The 21,229-nt window shown below is 36.9% G+C and overlaps 1 protein-coding gene across 1 annotated transcript in view; it reads right to left on the bottom strand.

Annotated features, from left to right (window-relative positions):
• The window catches only part of LOC141403033 (uncharacterized), a 288,000-nt gene that overhangs the window by 59,334 nt on the left and 207,437 nt on the right, over window positions 1-21,229 (bottom strand). The window contains exons 10-11 of the mRNA XM_073985166.1: window positions 19,018-19,587; window positions 18,567-18,644 (exon numbers count right to left, since the gene is read on the bottom strand). Coding sequence (XP_073841267.1) covers window positions 18,567-18,644; window positions 19,018-19,587 — 648 coding nt within the window. The remainder of the gene's footprint in view (window positions 1-18,566; window positions 18,645-19,017; window positions 19,588-21,229) is intronic.

Raw genomic sequence — 21,229 nt, 5'->3', positions numbered from 1 at the left:
AGTTAATATCTTCAACGGAGGTATCATTATATGGGGGCTATACCAAAACCCTAGAATATCAAATATCAGGTAGTTCGATAAAACGATACCTTCAAAATACGTAAAATCGGGAGGTACCGTTAAATTGAGGATACATCAAAACATGGACCTATGGTGACAATTGTTTGTGGACAAATTGATTGGCCTCTGGGAATTTCAAAGCCCATATTCGAACTTGGCTTACCTATGAAACAAAATACAACCTGTTGCAACAATATAGCGTTCTAGCTCAGTTATTGCGGGCGCTGGAGTGATTACAACAGACGGTTATGACTACATAGATCGACTCAGAATATTACCCTAATTAAGAATATATACTTCATATACATATGCCGGAATTCCATAATTCCCTAATTTTGAACGTTGAAGGCCCTCTTAATAAATTAATCAGCACCAGCAGTGGTAACAAATTCAGAACTAACACGAAGCTCTTAAACTGCACTTAAGTGATATTGTTTACAGTTTTGTGGCGAAGGTGCGAAAAAAATGGGCCCACATAGTTTACATAGTTTTGGGTCAACCGTAGAATACTCAAAGGTAGTAGCTAAAAAGTGCCGCGCGTTCACCTATAAGAACGATATCCACGATATCACTCTAGCATCCACAAAAACTAAGATAAATCTCAGAAATTTTGGACAAAGTTTTAGTATAACCTCAAACTTTTCCACCAACAATTGTCGACATAGGTCAGCGTTTTGGAATAGCTCCCAAATAACGGTACCACCCGATTTCAAGTATTTTAATATTTGTCGCCAAATTTTCTAACCGAATTTATTTATTTATTTTTTATATAGGTTATTACTTTTTTTATAAACAAGAATGAGTTCCATTTGTACTTTATATTGTACTCCAAGTTCTAATTGGTAATAGTAGTTTTTCCCTTCGCATTATCATCAGGTTAATTTATAAACGTTAGTATGACCTGGGGACGATAAATGACGATATATCTACCACAACGAGTATACACCACACACTGCGGCAGCACCATCATTATCACACTCCAGTCGACTCATTTCAATTCTCATAATCATCATCATTATATTCAACGTAGCCATGACTAGGGGGCATCGGTACGAAAATGTTCCGTGAAAATCTAGTATGTGAGCCAGTAATATTTTGAGTTTTACAAATAACAATGTAAGAAGTTTTCATGCCACACATAAGTACGCGCACATTTCAGTGCAGGTCGTATGTGAACCATGTGTGTAATAATGTATTTTGCAGCAAACAGTGGCTTCACATGGAAAATAGAACGATTAATAGGAAAAGATCATTTGTAAAGAAATGACAATTGGAAAAGAAATGTCATCACCAAAACAATCGACATTATCCTTAATGATATATGTATGTGATAGATAAGCTATGTTATGACTTAGTGCAATTCCTCCATCTGAGGAATATGAAAATATGTGTTGCAAATTCTATTGCCGCAATGTTCAATGTTGCGATATGATCAGCAGCAGGAAAAAGATCCAAATTGACACACATTCCCTGCACACACGATATGCTGCTTCTTTTAACTGTCCAGCTTAACCAATGTTTTAGCTTTTTCTTGACCAGCCTTTTTATACCCTCAGCCTTTAGGCTAAAGAGGGTATTTACACTTTGATACGACCAAAAATGTGCCTCATCGAAATAATGGTTTTAGACCCCAAGTATGTTTGTACGATATCCGTTTCAGACAATTTTGAGTAGATCTAGCAATGTCCGTCCGTCTGTCTGTCTGTCCGTCTGTCTGTCTGTCTGGCTGGCTGGTGCGCACGATAACTCTCGAACGGATCAATCGATTCGGTTCAAATTTTGGGTATCGAAATATTTTGTCCAGATTCGATTTAAGTTCGAAGATGGGCCATATAGGTCCACTCCTTCAGGTACCTCCCCCACAAATGTTCAAAAATTGTCGCAAAACTTGTGCGCACGATAACTCTTGTAGGGAATAACCGATTTGGTCCATACTTTGCACATCGTGTAATTTCTACCAAACTTAGATGAGGTTCCAATATGGACTCAATCGGTCCACTACTTCGGGTACCTCCCTCACAAAATTTCGGAAAAGTTCAGTTTAGGACCTGGTCTCGAATCGCTTTGTTTTTTGTTTACGCAAGTTGTATTCGCTGTCCTCTATACGACGCTGTAAGTTTCATTAGGGGCAAGTCCATACTTCCTGAGAAAATAGCCTGAAAGTTACAAAAAACCCTATAAAACCGTGTGTAGGGGTTGGAGCGCAAGATAACTCTCGAACGGAGCTGCCGATTCGGTCCATAATTTGGCTTTCGTAATATTTTGCCCAAACATAGTTCAAGTTCAAAGATGGATTATATCGGTCCACTCCTTCCGGTACCTCCCCTACAAAAGTTCGAAAATGTTCGGAAAATTTGTGAGTACGATAACTCTTGAAGGAAGTAACCGTTTTGTTCCATACTTTGCACATTATGAAATTTCTACCAAACTTAGATGAGGTTCCAATATGGACTCAATCGGTCCACTACTTCGAGTACCTCCCACACAAAATTTCGGAAAAGTTCAGTTTAGGACCTTCTCTAGAATCGCCATGGTTTTTGTTGTAACATCTTGTATTCACTGTCCCCTATACGAAGGTACAAGTTTCCTCAGGGGCAAGTCCATACTTCCTGAAAAAATAGCCCGAAGGGTGTAAAAACCCCCTATTGCACCCCCATTGTCTATGTCGGTCCATTACTTTAACTATCTTTTCCGCAAAATTTTTGAACTTTAATCCTAATCAACATTTTTGTGGGTTCATACGACCAAAATTTTGAAACCCCCTAAATACATACGTTTTTTGTGAAAAAAGTGTTTCAATTTGCACATGCTGAGGGTATATCTCTGTCGGCAAAGCCGACTGATACTTTTTTACTTGTTTTGTGCCACATCGAATCATATGAAATTTATTATAACAAATACTATTTCCTTGACGACCCACTGTAAACAGTGTTATGTGCCCCATGCCACGTTCTTTCATTCATATTCCAGTATTTGCGGTAATGAGTCTCTAAAGTAGTCAAGTCGAGTCATTCAATGAAGTCGAGTCACAATCAAAATGACACTGTTTTGCTAGCGACTTCACACATTCAGTGAACCACCACTAACTACGTTGGCACTGTCACTGTGAATGTGGTTTTAAGCAGAGACTTTATTAGTCGTTAAAGTGCCGTAGTGCTAATACCACGTTACACTACAACATACACAACCATAGCTGCAACAACTGTCATATTTTAGAGGGGGTGCTACTAAAATAATTTTTTGTATATCACAACAAAGTAAATAGTTGCTGTTTATTGGTGACATAATAAGCGCAATTTATGGTTGTTGTAAAAGGAAATCATAACAAGTAAGAAAGGGTTGTGGACATGGATTTTCCACGAAATAATATAAAATTATCTAATAAAAATATTACAATATCTTTTGTCAAATTGCGATATCTGGTCTTAGGAATGATTCTGATCATATAGAAAAGGTTTGTTATTGGAAACTGTTAATGGCTGAAATTTTTAAGCAAAGAAACCCTGCGAGTTATTGCCGAGTCCGGACGAAGTGTCTTAAAGACTCAGGAAATATACGCCAAGATTGCACTGATGGCTACTTTCCACCGTTGAAAATTTAATGTATTCTCGCGTGTGAATCAAACCCTGATATTCAACATACAAGACGGGCATGCATAATATTGCACCACGGTGACAGAGTCATAGATACACATGTTATAATTCCGTACAATCAGGGACAATTTTTCATTATTTTATTAAATTCCTGTTTTAGTGCACCAAATCGGTCCATCTAATAGTAAATCGAATTACGCTATTTAGATAAACTTCTAAATCGTTCAAACTTAAATGCCCGCCGATACTGTAGCACATGGGAATTTTACACGATATGTTATATTACACTTTGCATATACATTTTGTATATAAAAAGGTGACAACCCATATGTAAAAAACATATCGTGTAAAGTACCCATAACCACGGATACCCCAAATGCCTAAATTATATAAGATAATGATTCTATCGGCCAAAAAATGTACCTAAAATACTCAAAACACCTAAAGCCAGTAAAGATTTTAGGCAGAATCCTCAAAATACCGAAAATCGGGGGCTATACAAAATAAAAAATAAATACATAAATAAATCTTTATAAATAAAATTCAAATGTCGTTCGTTGGCAGTGGCATAATTTTAGAACCGCTGGACCTATTATGATAATTCTTTTTTAAAATGTACGTCATAACCAACTTAGGTTTTTATGCAAAAAAAATTTACCACGCCCACTTTTATCAATTTTAATCTTTTCTACAAAAACTACTGAACTGATTGTCAAGGAATGTACAGGGATGGCCCGCGGTGAAAATAGGCTGCATATTTTTTTAATATTTAAAAAAGCGTTACATTTGCAATAATAACGAATGTTTCGTTTTGAAAATTTACGAATTAATCTAGAATCCAGGTACTTTTTTTGGGTCCAAAGACCCGACCACCACTAAATTTTTAAATATGTTATAAAATTTCTTAGTCGATTTCGATGAAATTTGCAGTAATTGTTCAATGTTTGTCGGCCAGCCTTTCATTTAAACGCTATATTTGTATATGCAAATCTTATGATTACACCGGTTTCAGCATTAATTGGATTGAAAACAATGGGTTTGTGTCTCCGACCTTAGGTACACATTTGGAGCAAAAATACCACTCACTTTTTTAATATGTTGAAAACAGATGTACACGCCTACTCCTTTCAACATATTATTTTAAAACTACTGAACCTAATTTCATGGAATTTTCAGAAAATGTTCAGGAATGTTCCATGATCAAAAATGCTATATATTCGTTGATGAATTTCGGTTGTCTATTGTTTTATAATCGCTATATTTGCTAAACTTATGATTGCATCGCCTTGCATATTAATTTTCGAGACAACGGTGGTTGCGCTCCCGATTAAATGTTTTTTCTTGGTGCCCGATGTCCCGACCACGGCCAGTTTTTAATTATGTTATATCTGGAAAACTTACGAACCGATTTTAATGAAATCTTGTGGAATGTGCCGTGGCACATGTAGGCATGAATTTCAAAGGTGGCACGGTATCTCCCCTATAAAGAAAAACGACATATTTACAAATTTCCTCAAATGGTGAAGTACAACGGCCCATGAACAAAATATGTAAGTCTTAATAAGCGGGAGAATTCGACGTAACGTGCAGTGTTATTGTTAGATGAAGGCATGAAAATTTAGCGTATTCTTTCATTGCTAATTACTTTCATAACATTGTAATTTTTGATGAATTAGTTACCATCGATGCCATGTATAATGACGACGACAAAATATTGCAAGTTTTAGATGAAGGCAATTCTACCGAAGAAATTGAAGATTCTACAGAACCAGAATTTCAATTACCGCCAGTGTTAAAGGCATGTATAACAGTAGAAGCTCTTTAAAAATTAAAAATCGGTATCGGTCCACACCTTCCTACAGCCCCCATACAACTGTACCTCCCGATTTTCGGTATTTTGAAGGTTTTAGCTTCATTATCCTAACAAAATGGCTGAAATTTGGTACGTAGTCTTCTTTAGGGGTATAAAACTTTCCCCCAGAATTTTGTCGGTATCGCTTGACACCTTCATATAGCCCTATAGAACGGTACCTCCCGATTTTCGGTATTTTGAACGTTGTGGCCTTAATATTCCACCGAAATGGCTGATTTGATATTTAGACTTTGTTGGGGGTACTCAAACTTCCCCCTTAAATTTGTCGGTATAGGTCCACGCCTTCATATAGCCCCCATCGAAAGGTACCTCCCGATTTTTCGTATTTTGAAGGTTGTGCCTTCAATATTCCACCAAAATGGCTGAAATTTGGTATTTGGTCTTCAATGTGATATAAAACTGTTCGCCACAAATATTTCTGTACAGGTCCACGCTTTCATATTGCCCCATTTCTGACTAAAATTCGTCGTTATAGGTCCACGTTTCGAAATAGCCCCCATAGAACGGTACCTCCGGATTTTCGTAATACTGAAGATTGTGACGTCAATATCCAACCGAAATGGCTGAAATTCGTTATTTCGTCTTCCAAGAGTTATAAAATATTCCAAAAGAGGATTATCAGTATAGGTCCACGTCTTCCTATATCCCCATAGAAGCGTACTTCTTGATTTTCGGTATTTTTTAAGTTTTAGCCACTTTATCTTACCGAAATATAGGAAATTTGGTATTTATTCTTCTTTGAGCCTAAAAACTTTCCGTCAGAAATTTGTCGGTATAGATCGACGTTTTGAAATAGCCCCCATAGAATGGTGCCTCACATTGTTTTACCGAAATTGCTGAAATTTAGTATTAAGTCTTCTTCATACACAAAAGGAAACTAATTATTCCATTTTACTTCAATACAACTTGTGGTGGAGGGTATAACAAGTTCGGCCGGCCGAAATTAACGCCGTTCTTACTTGTTTAACTATTATTATTAGATCGCTTTAGGATAAAGATAGGGACGATAATAAATCCTAAATAGCATCCCACAAAGTCCGTATGCGAAAAGAAAGGTTGCAGACATAATCTGTTGCTAAATTTAAAATCCCCAATGAATAACTAGCTTTGAAAGCGGACCGGAAGAAATGAGGTAGAAAATAGCTATTTTTGAATTATAAAGCATAAAGTCCATAAGAATGTCATTAAAACTCAATACGACGGGCCAGGAACGCGATCCGGGTCTGCTAGTAAAGAAATAAATACGTAAATAAATAAATAAATTAAAATAAAATAAATAAATATAAGGGAAGGTATATTAAGTTTGTCATTTCATTTGTACGTTTCTGGCTTAATAATAAAATACGAATAGTTATCATCAAAAATGGTTTAATTGTTTTTCAAAGTATTCTCCAGCACGATTTATACACTTTTACTCTACTCGGAATAATACACCTCCAAAACATGGCGACGATAATCGACGATAAAGAGCCCATTAGGGGCGAAATCAGGGCTGTGTGCGAATAATGACCCATTGATTTCATGTTTTGTCCGGTTAAATCGCATTGTCATGGGGCACAACGATTCGTCTTCTCTTGTTCGTTTTTCGAATTTCTCTGAAGGCTTCAAAAAACATCGCTCAAGGGGAACAGTTGTCACATGACCAGTTCTGCCGAAGAAAAAGGCGACCATTTGCTTCGAAGTGCTTCTTCCACGAAGAACTTTCGTTTCACTCATCTTCCAAAGTCCACACGTTCGGTGCGTGTTTCTTAAGGGGCATGTCCATATTTCCTGAGAAAATGACACGAAAGCTTCAAAAAGCCCCTACGGCCACCATGTGTTGTGACTGATGCGCACGACAACTTTTGAACCAAACCTTACATACCGTAATATTTTTGCAAATTTTTGCACATTTGGAAGATGGTACTTATCAGTCCATTCCTTCCAATTCCTACTCCACCAAAGTTCAAAAATATTCGCTAAAATGTTACGAGCGACATCTCATAAACGGAGCACCTGATTTAGTCCAAACTTTCAATCTGGTAATACTTTGTCCAATTTGTTGTTGGGAGCCACCGTGGTGCAATGATATGCATACCCGCCTTACACGCAGAAGGTCGTGGGTTCGATTCCTCGGCTAGGCAACATCAAATTTTCAACGGTGGCAAAATACCCCTCAGTAATGTTGGCGACATTTCCTGAGTATTTTAGCCATGTAAAACTTCTGTACAAAGTGGTGTCTTAGGACACGCCGTTCGGACTCGGCGATAAGCTGTAGGTCCAATATCATTGAGCTAATATGAATCGTGGTGCACTCATTGATATGGGAGTAGTCTCCCCTGTCCAGCCATGTTTGTGGAACAATTATTATAATACTTTGTCCAAACTTAGTTTAAGTTCGAAAATAGGTCATATCGGTATACTCTTTAGGGTACCTGCCTCACAAAAGTTCAATACTTTTGTTTAAGTGGATTTTAAGGTCGGTTTCAAGATCCTTTGGATATGTTTACCGAAGGTGCTCCTTGTGATCCTGTTTACAGTGGTATTACATTTTTTGTGGACAAGTATATGCTTTCTGACATAATGGTCCAAAAGCTATAAATTATACGGCGACCAACTGAACTGGTGGTCTTGATATCTATCGAAAGAAATGAATCCCTGCAATCTTCATAAAATATGTTGCAAATGAAAAGCTTTTGCCACAAAACCTGCTTTACATCTTATGCAACGTTTAGGAACATATATTTATATGATATAATATGACATCATACCATTCTAAATTTCTCGGAACCATAACATTAATAAATCCACTAAATATATGAATTTTTCATTTCAATTTACATAAACTTGGCTTATGACCATTAGATGGGCCTTGTATTGCCCTTTCTACAAATTCAGTTTTTACTTATAAGTGGCAATTTTCTCTTTATTTTTTTTCTTTGTGTGTTTTCATTTTATTTCATTCTTTTCGTACAAAGTTGTAAAGGACGAGTTGCTTCTTCCTTACTCGTCGAAAAATGTTATGCACTGTATTTTTTATTTTAACCATTTTATTTTACCTTTTAACTGACAGCCAGTGAGTTTTACCTGATGAATTTAATGGTTGAATAAAAAAGGAATATAGAATCATGAGCCAGCCAGCTTCTTGCCATGAAGGCATTCTCTCATCATGGCAAATGTTGTTGTAGGTTGTCAAAATTTACGTTAACATAAGTCTGCTGTTTGTTTATTTTTCTTTTGCTCTTCCTCTTGTGTCCTCTTCTGTTCTGTGAATATTAAGCCATGGAAGTGGTTGGCTGCACTTCTGTTTGGCTTTGGTTAAAATACGACAGAATATTTATGACAAGTTCTTGCCAAGAGCTGGAATGAGTGTGGCGTAGTGACGAAAGTCAGTTTAGGTTTGTCAGGTATTCCTATTTCAAATGTTCTAACCATATTCCTGACGACATATCTGCTGTTGACAGAAAAGCGTTTTTATGGAAATGCTTTTAGTCAATGCTTTTCGTTTCAATTTGACATCTACTTGTTTTCTGTTTGTTTGTTTGTCAGAAAAATTTTTTGTGTGTTATTGAAAAAATGTCATTCATTATATCTGAATTAAGCTTAAGATAACTCAATTGAAAACAAATAAAAAATGTGTGAAAAATATTTTCTCTAAGGAGGTTTGTTACATAATGCTTCTTCAGCATTTTTCATCTTTTTGAAAAGATGTTGCTAAATTTTGATGGAAAGGCAAACATGCTGCCTACATATACACGGAGAAAAATTACAGCAAAAAAATAATATGTTGGAAGCATATAAATAACACTGTGCCACAAATTGGAACTCAAGGTCTGTGCGGTGAAAAATTCCTTTTGGAGATGAAAGCCCTTAGTGAGTATATTAAGAACCCAAAAGGAAATTTTCCCCATAGGTCAAGTTTCCGAGATGTCGCGCGATGAATTTTTTGAATTTTCGCCTATGATGCTTGATAAAATAGCTTTATATCTCTGTTTGCCGTTATTGAAGCTTAGTTTTGAGATTACATGTCTTCAGTCAAATGGCGAATCTTTTTGTAGAACATTTCATTCTTCTAACTCAATTCCTTTCATGTCCTTTTCGTCCTTTCTTTCTTGAACCGTAGTAAAAGTACCACAAGATAAGATTTTACAGCATCCAAATATTCCACAAAAATATTGCTCTGAGAATTTAAGGTACGGTTCTCATTGACAACTAATCGATATTGTCACGTTTTCATTGTCCTTTCTGACATTTACCCGGTTTTTGTTCAGAAAAACCTATGTTTTGTTTTTCTGTATATTCGTTATTTGTTATGTATTGGTAGGTAGACATACCCATTGGTTATCGCTTATATTGACATCTGGGATGTATCTGAAATATTTACCATATATAGCTCCCGATATGATAAACACGTTAATGACAAATTTTCTTGGAGAATAGATCCGGTTATCTAATATTTTGAAACGGATATAGCGATATAAAACCCGGATTTTGTACCGATTTTAAGTAACCGGTTAAGGTTATATGTATACTTTTTTTATTGGGATAGCGTTTGCAATTTTGTTTTTTCAAAATAGTCTGGGTTAATCCCATTGTTGTTGTTTTAATATTTTAAAACAACTATTTTATTAGTGGAAAAGATTTGGCATTGTTCACCAAGGGATAAGGCAGGGAATACTATAGTTTCGATCCACGCCACTGGATCTCATCAGTTCCCTTGTTTCTTGTTTGTGGATATTCTCCACCGAAGTTATTTTTCAATAACTTCTTCAACAAGAAACTTTTTATACCCAAACATCAATCGTCAGCTCGAAGTATAAAGGTAAGCAAAGAAAAAAGTTCAATGAGAAGTTTTTCCTTGGCAACCTCATACAACTCCGACGAAAGTGTCTGCGAAAACAATTCAAACCTCTTCCACTTGTATGTCGAATTTTGACGAATGCACACACCAAAATTTGGTTGGTCTGCTTTACAGCAAAAACAACACACGTCGCACAGTGTTGCCGCTTCCTTGTAAACGTGGACAAAAATAGAAGGAGTTGACATAGGTCGATGAATTTTTATACAAGTACTAATGCGGGCATAGGAATGAAAAATTCCCATTTTGGTCCATATCGGTTCAGATTTGGATATATCCCCCATATATATATTTATCCGATTCTGCTATAACTCAGCCAATTTTAATTGAACCGCCTTCAAATTTAATATGCGATATTTGCTTGGGCCCCTGATCAGTTTTACCGATTTTGTTAAAAATCGGATCAGATTTCGATATAGCCCCCACAGATATATATTTCCCCGATTTTGCTATAACTCAGCCAATTTTAATTGAACCGCCTTCCAATTTAAAATGCGATATTTGCTTAGGCCTCTAATCAGTTTTACCGATTTTGTTAAAAATCGGATCAGATTTCGATATAGCCCCCACATATATATATTTCCCCGATTTTGCTATAACTCAGCCAATTTTAATTGAACCGCCTTCAAATTTAATATACGATATTTGCTTGGGCCTCTGATCAGTTTTACCGATTTTGTTCGGTTCATATTTGGATATATAAAACGAAGCAGTCAAATAAAGTGAATTTATCCACTGAGGGAAAACAAGGATTCTTGCTCCTTTTGTACAAATTGTTTATGATGATATGGTTGTGGCTCCGAGAATCGGTGTTTATAGGATGTAAACTTTGCATTTTTTAATTCCAAAGGGATGTCTGTTTCATGTACCAAATGGTCGAAACTGCAATTTGCTGCAATTTTTAGATACACTCCATGAAAGAAGCGAAATTCGTGAGTTTTGTATAACACGTTACTGTTTCAATCAACATAACGGTACTTTATGTATACACATTATATGTAAACTTTTTTTCATAAATTGCAAGACTATCTACCACTCTTTAATTCCCTATTCAAAAGTTGTGGAATATGTCAATAACTTCTTTAAAAAATTTCCATGAACATGGGTTTCTTTTTTAAATACATTTTAGTAAATGTCACATACGAAAAATGTTCTATGTTTAACGAGCTATAACTTTATAGTAACACCAAATATCGACAACATCTTTGAGGTTTGTCCTATTTGAAGTGTTCTCAATAAAATAAAACCATAAAATTATAAAAAAGTCAAGAACACATTTTTCGATTTTTGTCCACTGAGACAACACTGTGCGTCGTGCCAGTGCCTTCAATTTGAAGCATTGTGGCGTGAGATCCAGTGGCGTGGATCGAATGCTATTCTTGAACCGTTATTAAAGAAAAATGTCACTGCGCGTAAATATGAAGATCAAAGCTTGGTGGGTTAAATATTCTTTTTGCCTATGAAAGTGGATGAAGTTAATATTATGAACCCGGAAGGACAGTTATGCCGTAGGTCAAACTTCTGAGTTATAGCGAAATGGAATTTATGTTACGGGTTTATTGTCGTGCTCTTAAAGTTCATCAAGAATGTATGCATCCCTCCTGCAATTAGCTACTAGCACATCAAAATTCCTTTATTTATCAAATAAAGTTATTGTAAGAAATAACTTTGTGGATTCTATCGTGTCCTAAGACTCCACTTGTAAAGGAGTTGTTCATGGCTGAAATAATCAGGAAACGACGCCAACATTACTGAGGGGTATTTTTCCACCATTAAAATTTTTTTGTTGCCGGACCGGAAAAATTCGTATTCAATTATACGTCAGGAAGCTGTGGGTGTCTTCGCCTACACCAAAATTAATATTAAAAAAAACTTTACCGACATCTACACCGAGTACATGTTGCAAAAAAGTGGCTAAGTGACCCCATGCAATCAGGCAATTAATACGCTAAGGCTCCACGTAATTTGCAATAATGCCAGAACTGGGGATTTCTCTGTCGTGATCGAGACAATTTGTAGCATGGGACGAAACTGTGTTTCTCTACAAAGAACCCACTATTCGCTTCAGGGGATACGTCAGTAGCTCTTTTTATACCCTATACCACAATGTGGAAAAGGGTATAATAAGTTTGTTTTGGTAAAAATTCATGTAACACCGCGAAATATTCGTCGGAGACCCCCAATGTGGTCTTCATATCTCGACGAGATAAAGCGATTTTGAGATGTGTGTCCGTCCGTCCGTCTGTCCATTATAAATTGTAAACACGCTGCAGGCCACAATTATGGACCGATCGTAACGCAATTTTGTATGGAGGTCGGGTTCAGATCAGAATAGATCCCTATTCTTATTGGTGATGATCGTGAAATATTTAGCGGGTGAAATGGACCAAAAACATAATATTTAATCAATTTAATTAATATTTAATCAATTTTCTAGCGGCTCTGTAGGTCTCAATAATAGTCCGATCAACGCGTATTTTTAAATAAGGTTAGAGTATATCTCAAAGGAGAAGCTTGCAATTTGAGATGGCGATCGGATAATATTTAGAGGTTTAAATGGACCAAAACTTTTGTGTGAAAATTGTGAAAATTTTTAATATACAGCTTATATCTTAATTTCTGGGAGTGACATTCCGGACAAGTGAGATATATTTGAAAGTGGAACGCTTGACCTTTCAATTGATGCCAATTATGTTGGTGTGCATGATCAGATAACTGAGTTACAGCCTAATATATTCCGTTATTTTTTGTAGTGTAATAATAAACTCGCTAGAAGTCGCAATTATACATCAATAGTCACGAAATTTTGCACCGGGTAAGAGTATAGGTCAAAAAAGATGCCTACAATTTTGAATGATGATCTGATATTCTTTAGCGGGTGAAATGGACCATTACTTTTGTATGAAAAATATAAAAATTTTATTTTTGGTCGATATTTTAATTCCTTGAGGACATACATATATGTTTCGCATATAGCCTACATATGGAAAAAAACTTGTGACCTTTCTTCTGATGTAAATTGCAATAAAGTGTTTGCTAGATAAAGGGCCTACTGCCTAATATATAATGGGTTCTGTGTAGAGAACCACATTTTGATCCCATGCTACATATTGTCTCTCCAAAAGTTTATGTAACACCACGAAATATTCGTCCTAGACCCCTTATTTGGTATGCCAAAATTCATATCTCGACGAGATAAAGCGATTTACCGATGTGTGTCCGTCCATTAATAATTGTAAACAAGCTTAAGGCCGCAATTATGGACCGATTGTAACGAATTTTTTAAGGAGGTTGGGTTCGGGCCAGAATAGAAATGATTAGTTTTTAATGATGATGGTGATGATCGTGAAATGTTCAGGGGATGAAATGGACCAAAAACAAAATTTTAACCAATTTTGTAGCGGCTCTGTAGGTCAAAATAATAACCCGCAAAATTTTAAACAAAGTTTGAGTTTATGATGAAGAAGAAGCGTACAAACCAACGTGAAGATCAGATAATACTTAGCGGGTTTAATGGACTGAAACTTTTATGTGGAATTGGTAAAAATTTCAATAACGTAGCGGTTAAACAACGGAAGTAGTAGTACCACATAAGTGGGTTTCATTACATTTTAGTTTGTGTGAACTAAATTTTTATTTCCTGCTACAAAAATGTCTTTATCATGCTAGATAACTTTTTGGTTTTGGTCATAAGTATTATACATTACATCTCTGATATTTGATAATTAAATTTTCACAATCATTGAATAGAAGTTCCGTGGAGAGCGATTGTCCACAGGGATAGTGGTATAGGGTATCCCATGGTCGGCTCCGTCCGACTATAGACTTTTCTTACTTGTTTCATATATAAGCTACTTTGCCTGTATACGAGGGGCAGTAAAAACCCTTCTGACCTAGGCAACAAGCAGTGTCGACAGCTGACTTTTGACTTTTTTTTTGAATGTTTGACAGTTTTGAGCCTGAACGTACTCATACATTGTGTTGTTTATAGCGACTTGAAAAAATCACTTTGCAAAAAAATGGAATTTACTTGTGAACATTTTCGTCCTATAATTTTTCACATAATTCGACATGGATAATCATGGCAAGAGTGCATCGATCAAATTAAATCTGTGTATGTCGATAAAGGGCCATCCTATATCACTATGAAAAACTGGCTTACTTACAAACAAGTGAGCAAAGGCTATAGTCGGGACGGGGCCGACCATGCGTTACCCTACACCACTATCCCTGTGCATAAGCTTTTCACTGGTAAACATTTTCTTTAGGGAATATAATGCGAATACCGTCAAACATAATATGCCTTTTTCTCTCGGGACCCCCATAAACAACCAAAATTTCGTGGCCATCTGATCAAAATTGCGACCTGCAAAAAATAGAAGAATTGGATGCATTGTTGTATCTCCCTTGTTTGGCCACCTTTTCTAACCTACTTTACACCGATTTAAAGGTAATATTTTCTTCTTCTATTGACAGGCTTTGCGTTGGAATACCCCTACTAGAAGCCGACATATTCACAAAGAATAAAACTTTGAATTTGTCTCCACATGAGTTTTTCCCCATTCCGACCCCTAAATATTATCCGACTATCACCACAATCAATAGGCTTCTTCCTCTGTGGGGCCCGCATCTACCCCCAAAATCTCGTGACTATCCGATCAAAATTCCAACCGGTAGCGTGATTACAAAAAATTAAAAAATTAGATATATTACTGACTTTTGCGATATCTCGGTTGTTTGCCCACTTACGCCAACGTACTTTGCATCAATATAAAGGAGATCTTTTCTTCTACCATTGGCGGGCTTTCTTTTTGGAATACTGCTACCAGAAGCGGAGATATTCGCATAAGAAAAAACTTTGACTTTTCTCCACATTAGCTTATTGCTTATTCCGACTCCTGAATATTATCCGACCATCACCAAACTTAATAGGTTTCTTCCTCTGTGGGACTCGCATCAATTCCCAAAAAATTCGTGACGATCCGATCAAAATTGCGACCTGTAGCGTTATTACAAAAAAAATCGGAAAATGGGATGCATTACCGACTATTGCGATATCTCTGTTGTTTGACCACCTACGACAGTCTACTGTACATCGTTGAAAGGTAATATTTTCTACTTTCCTTGCCAGGTTTAGCTTTTGATATATATATATATACAGAAACAGAGCTATTGGCTTTGAAATAAAACGTTGACCTTTTTACCAAATAAGTTTTTGCCCATTCCGACCCCTGAATATTATCCGACCATCATCAAAATCAATAGGCTTCTTCCTCTGTGAGAACCACATTAACTCCCAAAATTTCGTGACGATCCGATCGAAATTGCGACCTGTAGCCCGATTTTGAAAAAAAATTGAAAAATGGGATGTATTACCGACTATTGCTATTTGGCCACCTACGCCAACCTGCTTTGAATCATTGTAAAGGTGGAATATTCTTCTTTCATAGTCAGGCTTTGCTTTTGGAATGTTCCTAACCAAAGCTGTGATATTCGTCATTACAACTCAAATCGCAAAAATAAAAAGTTGGGTTGTATTTGCGACTATTGCGATTTCTTCGTTGTTTGACCACCTACGACAACCTACTATACATCGTTGAAAAGGTGATATTTTCTACTTTCATTAGCAGGTTTTGCTTTTGATATATCCCTAATAGATTCAGAGATATTCGCTTTGAAATAAAACGTTAACTTTTTCCCAAATAAGTTTTTTGCCCATTCCGACCCCTGAATATTATCCGACCATCACCAAAATCAATAGGCTTCTTCCCCTCCGGGACCCTCATCAACACCCAAAATTTGGTGACGATGCGATCAAAAATGCGACCTGTAGCGTGATTACAATGTTTAGATGGACAGACGGACAGACGGACGGACAGACAGATCGACTCAGCTCGTCGAGACATTCATTTTGGTATATATAAGTATGGGTCTACGACCATTATTTCGATGCGTTACAAACTTTTTGGCCAAAACCAACTTATAATACCCTCCCCACATAGTGGTGTGGGGTATAAAAACGAAGGTCGTGAGGAAAAAATTAAGCCGTGTGTGAACGGATAATGCAAGATCGCCATGTTATATACCGTGAGATAGAGGTATCCTTGGGAATTTCTTCCACCAACTAAGATTTGATATTGCATAAACACCTGGCCGCAAAAATAGATTTTTCTCGCTGGAACCAGCAAAATTGGTCAATCGCTCAAAAAATGGCTCTTGTGGATTTGTGCAAAAAATTGTGTATAAAAACGATCGCGGTGCTTCAAACGACATTTATAAGATTGCCACAGACGAATCTTGGATCTATGCTTAGGACCCCGAAACAAAACAGGAATCGACCATTTGGGTCTTCGAAAGCGAGCCCAATTCAACTAAAGTTGTTCATGGAAGAAGACCTTCTAAGCAAATGGTCCCCTGTTTTTTCGGCAAAACTGACCGTGTGACGACGATACGGCTTGAGACATGTAGGTTGGTTAATTCTGAGTGTTACACTACAATTTGTTTTCCTGGAGTCTCCTGAGAAATTCGAAAAACGAACAAGAGAAATCTAATCGTTCTGAACCATGGCAATGCGAGCTCTCACACATCGATTCAAACCAACGCCTGTTTGACCGGACAAAGATGGGTCATGTGCCGAAAAGACAAAAGGCGTGTTTTGCTTTGAAGTTGTCTCAATCAAGCCACTGAAAACGACCCATCACATGGTCGCATGTCAAACAGTCCTAAATACGCTTAGGCTAAAAACTGTCAAACTTTCCAAAAAAATTCAAATGACCAGAAGCTTTTTAGTGCCCCTCGTATGCCCTTCAAGAATTAAAATATGGACCAAAATTAATTTTTTATATATTTCATACAAAAGAAATCGTCCTTTTAACGCGCTAAATAATATCAGATCATCGTCCAAAATTGTAGGCATCTTCTTTGACCTAAACTCATACCTCGTGCAAAATGTCGTGACTATGTATTGAGCTATAATTGCGACCTCTAACTTCTTTATGAACAAACAATTGGATATATTAGGCTGTAGCTCTGTTATCTGTCCTCGTACATCAACATAATTGGCATCAATGGAAAAGTCGAGAGTTCGTCCTCCAATTATAACTCATGTGGACGAAAGGTGTCTTCCAGAAATAAAGATTTAAGCTGTATATTAACATTTTTCACAATTTTCACACAAAAGTTGTGGTCCACTTAAACCTCTAAATATTATCTGATCATCATCTCAATTTCCAAGCTTCTCATTTGTCATATACCCTTACCTCATTTAAAATTTCGAGGCGATCGGACTAATATTGTGACCTACAGAGCCGCTTCGAAATTGGATAAAAATTATGTTTTTGGTCCATTTCACCCGCTAAATATTTCACGATCATCACCAATAAAATTAGGTGTCTATTCTGGTCTGAACACGAAATCCATGTAAACTTTCGTAACGATCGGTCCATAATTGCGGCCTGGAGTTTGATTACGATTTATAATGGACAAACGGACGGACGAACACACCTCTCAAAATCGATGTATCTCGTCGAGATATGAAGATTGGTATACCACATTGGGGGTCTCCAACGAATATTTCGCGGTGTTACATGAATTTTTCCCAATACAAACTTTCCACATAGTGGTGTAGGGTATAAAAAGACGAATATTTCGCGGTGTTACATGCATTTTTCCCAATACAAACTTTCCACATAGTGGTGTAGGGAATAAAAAGGACGAAAACTTTTTGTTGCAAATTATTTCATGTCTATTATTTCGATGAAGCATGTTTGTGTTCCATCATGGTGCCGCAAGGCTGAGTGTATAAAAATATTATCGTCCTAAATACTATCGTCCTAGCGCTCATTTAAACAAAGAGTGTCACATCTAAAAAACAGTTTTGAAAAAAACGCTTTTAAAGTTGCCGACTGTAATTGTTTTGCAAAGAGTTAGCCAGATATCGGTTCTAAATTTTAGTGCAAGATTAAGCACGTTTAGGTGCCTCATAAATTCAAAACAAACTCCTAGTAAATGCTTCATGCTGAGTTTTAGCGATATCTACAGTTATTTGACAAAAGATAAAATAGAAGTCGTAGAAAAAAATAAAAATTCCAATTCAGAAAACGCATTTTTGAGTTATTACACTCTTTGAGTAAATCGCTCAGGCATATATGTGACATTTGCTATGCAACAAAACACTTTAAATGAATAAACATTGTTTACTCACCCCTTCACGGCCACCTGGGTCTCCTTTGGCTCCTTTAGGTCCAATATCTCCTTTTGGTCCCGGTAATCCGGGACGTCTCTGCATTGATAAAAGAAATAAAAATATGTAACTGTAAATTTATAACATACAAATTTATATTAAGAACCGTGGAAGTGTAAGATAGTAATTTACCACCACTTGATATCTAGTAAAATAGTCGGTGGGCTAAGATTGATTTACGGTATTTCATCACAATAAATCAAATATATTGGTACCGCAAATCCTTACCTCCATAGTCCATACATGACAGACTATCGCAAAATTAATTTAGAAGACTAAAAAGTACAAAAAGAGAGCAAATAAAGCTTAGTCATTTTCATCAATTTACACATTTCAAATCAAGCTTATTTTCCACGATTCTTCAACTGCACTAGAAAACACAAATTATAATCAATTTAATTAATTCACTTACCGCATGTCCAATTTCACCCATAACACCTGGTTTGCCCGGAGGTCCGATTGGTCCAGCTGTTCCCGGTTTGCCGCGACGACCACGCATACCTTTGTCACCCTTCTCACCCTTGGTGCCATTCATTGCCATGCCTTCGAAACCACCAGCGAAAAAGGCCTGTCCTGGCGGACCTTCTGGTCCACGATCACCTTTCGGTCCTGTCAAGCCACGCAAACCTTTTTCGCCTTTGTCGCCCTTACTGCCAGGCAGGCCGGTCAAACCGATTGAACCAGCTGGACCAGGCTCACCGTTCAAACCGGGTGCACCATCGTAACCGGCAGGACCCCGTGGTCCCATTGGACCTGGTGGACCAGCCGGGCAAGTACACTGTGTTGTATTTTGTAAGCCATATGGTGTATCAGCGTAGACAATTTGACCAGGTGGTCCGGCTGGTCCCATGGGTCCAATCTCACCGGGTAGACCGCGATCACCTTTTAAGCCTGGAGCACCAGGTGATCCGCTTATACCCGGTATGCCGGGTTGTCCTGGTTCACCTTTAGCACCTGCAGGACCATGAGGACCGGTATGACCCTGTAAGTATTAAAAAAATATTTTAATTTAGTTTATCTAACTCCCAAAAATGCATTTAAAACATGGAAATTCGAGTGAATATTACTAAATATTAAAAATAAAATAACAAATCATTAGATATTTAAAAATACAAAGAAAATGGAAAAATGGGATGTATTAAGGACTATTGCGATATCTCCGTTATTTGGCCACCTACGCCAACCTACTTTGCATCATTGTAAAGATGAGATTTTCTACTATCATCCTCAGACTTTGGTTTTGGAAGGCCCCCAACCAAAGCTGTCATATTCGTCATTATTATTAAAATCGCAAAAAATGAAAAGTTGTGTTCTATTAGCGGCTATTGCGATATCTTCGTTCTTTGACCACCTACAAAAACCCACTTTACATCGTTGCAAAGGCGATATTTTCTACTTTCATTAGCAGGTCTTGCTTTTGGCATACCCCTTATAGAAGCTGAGATATTCGGTTTGGAAAAAAACATTGTCTTTTTCTCTAAATAAGTTTTTTGTCCATTCCGACCCCTAAATATTATCCGACCATCACCAAAATAAATAGGCTTTTTCCCCTGCGGGACCCCCATCAACACCCAAAATTTTGACGATCCGATCAAAATTACGACCTGTAGCGTGATTACAAAGTTTAGGTGGACAGACGGACTGACGGACGGACTGACGGACTGACGGACGGACACACATAGCCAGATCGACTCAGCTCGTCGAGACATTCATTTTGGTATATATAAGTATAGGTCTACGACCATTATTTCGATGCGTTACAAACTTTTTGGCCCAAACCAACTTATAATACCCTCCCCACATAGTGGTGTAGGGTATAAAAATGCGTAATCGCGAGTACTACAATCTCATAATCAGTTTTTAAACGAGTACAATTGCGCGTCCCGATTACAGCAAAAATTCAAAAAACCTAATTTTTCAGTCTTCAAAATGTCAGCATCCGTTTGAGATTGATGCAGATTTTTTTACCTAAATGCGTTCAAATGTTATGGTATATTACAACAATTCGCGAGTTACAATACCCCATACCTCAGTTTCAACATAAGTAAATTTTCTACAAAAAGCCCGATATGCCAAATTCATATACAAAATAACCGCTTTTGAACCCTTATCACTAAGTCGAAATGATGAATCAATGTACATAAAATTGTTTGGTAATATTAACTTTATAAAATGTCGGAGCTTACCTCAGCTAATAATAACATTTTAACCGCATTAGCTTTTCATAACCATTCTCAAATAACATATATAAGCCAATATTACCACACACACATGAATATGCAAACACAAAAGGTGTTCTCAAGTAGAGTGATTTGTTTTAATAATTTTAAAACCAAGCAGTTCAGTTGTACTGTCCTAAAATTACATCACTATATATTGAAAATAGCTCTATCGTAAGCAACTAAGGGCATTTGTTTATTTTCAGGTATTTTGCAAATTGTATCTAAGTTTCGGGCCCATATTGGATGTAATTTGCCATTTAGGTTTCTAGGTAGTCTAACAACTTTTCCACCAAAAATTGTGGACATTTTGAGTTTAATTGGGCTTATCTATCTAGATAAGTGGACTCAAAAGCCATCTATATTTAGATATATGGGCTCAAAGGCCATCTGTCGTTGGATAGA

Source organism: Musca autumnalis, unplaced genomic scaffold (assembly GCF_047663935.1).
Source record: "Musca autumnalis isolate F117 unplaced genomic scaffold, ASM4766393v1 scaffold_4, whole genome shotgun sequence".
NCBI lineage: Eukaryota > Metazoa > Arthropoda > Insecta > Diptera > Muscidae > Musca > Musca autumnalis.
This window is presented reverse-complemented; position numbering and strand designations above follow the sequence as displayed.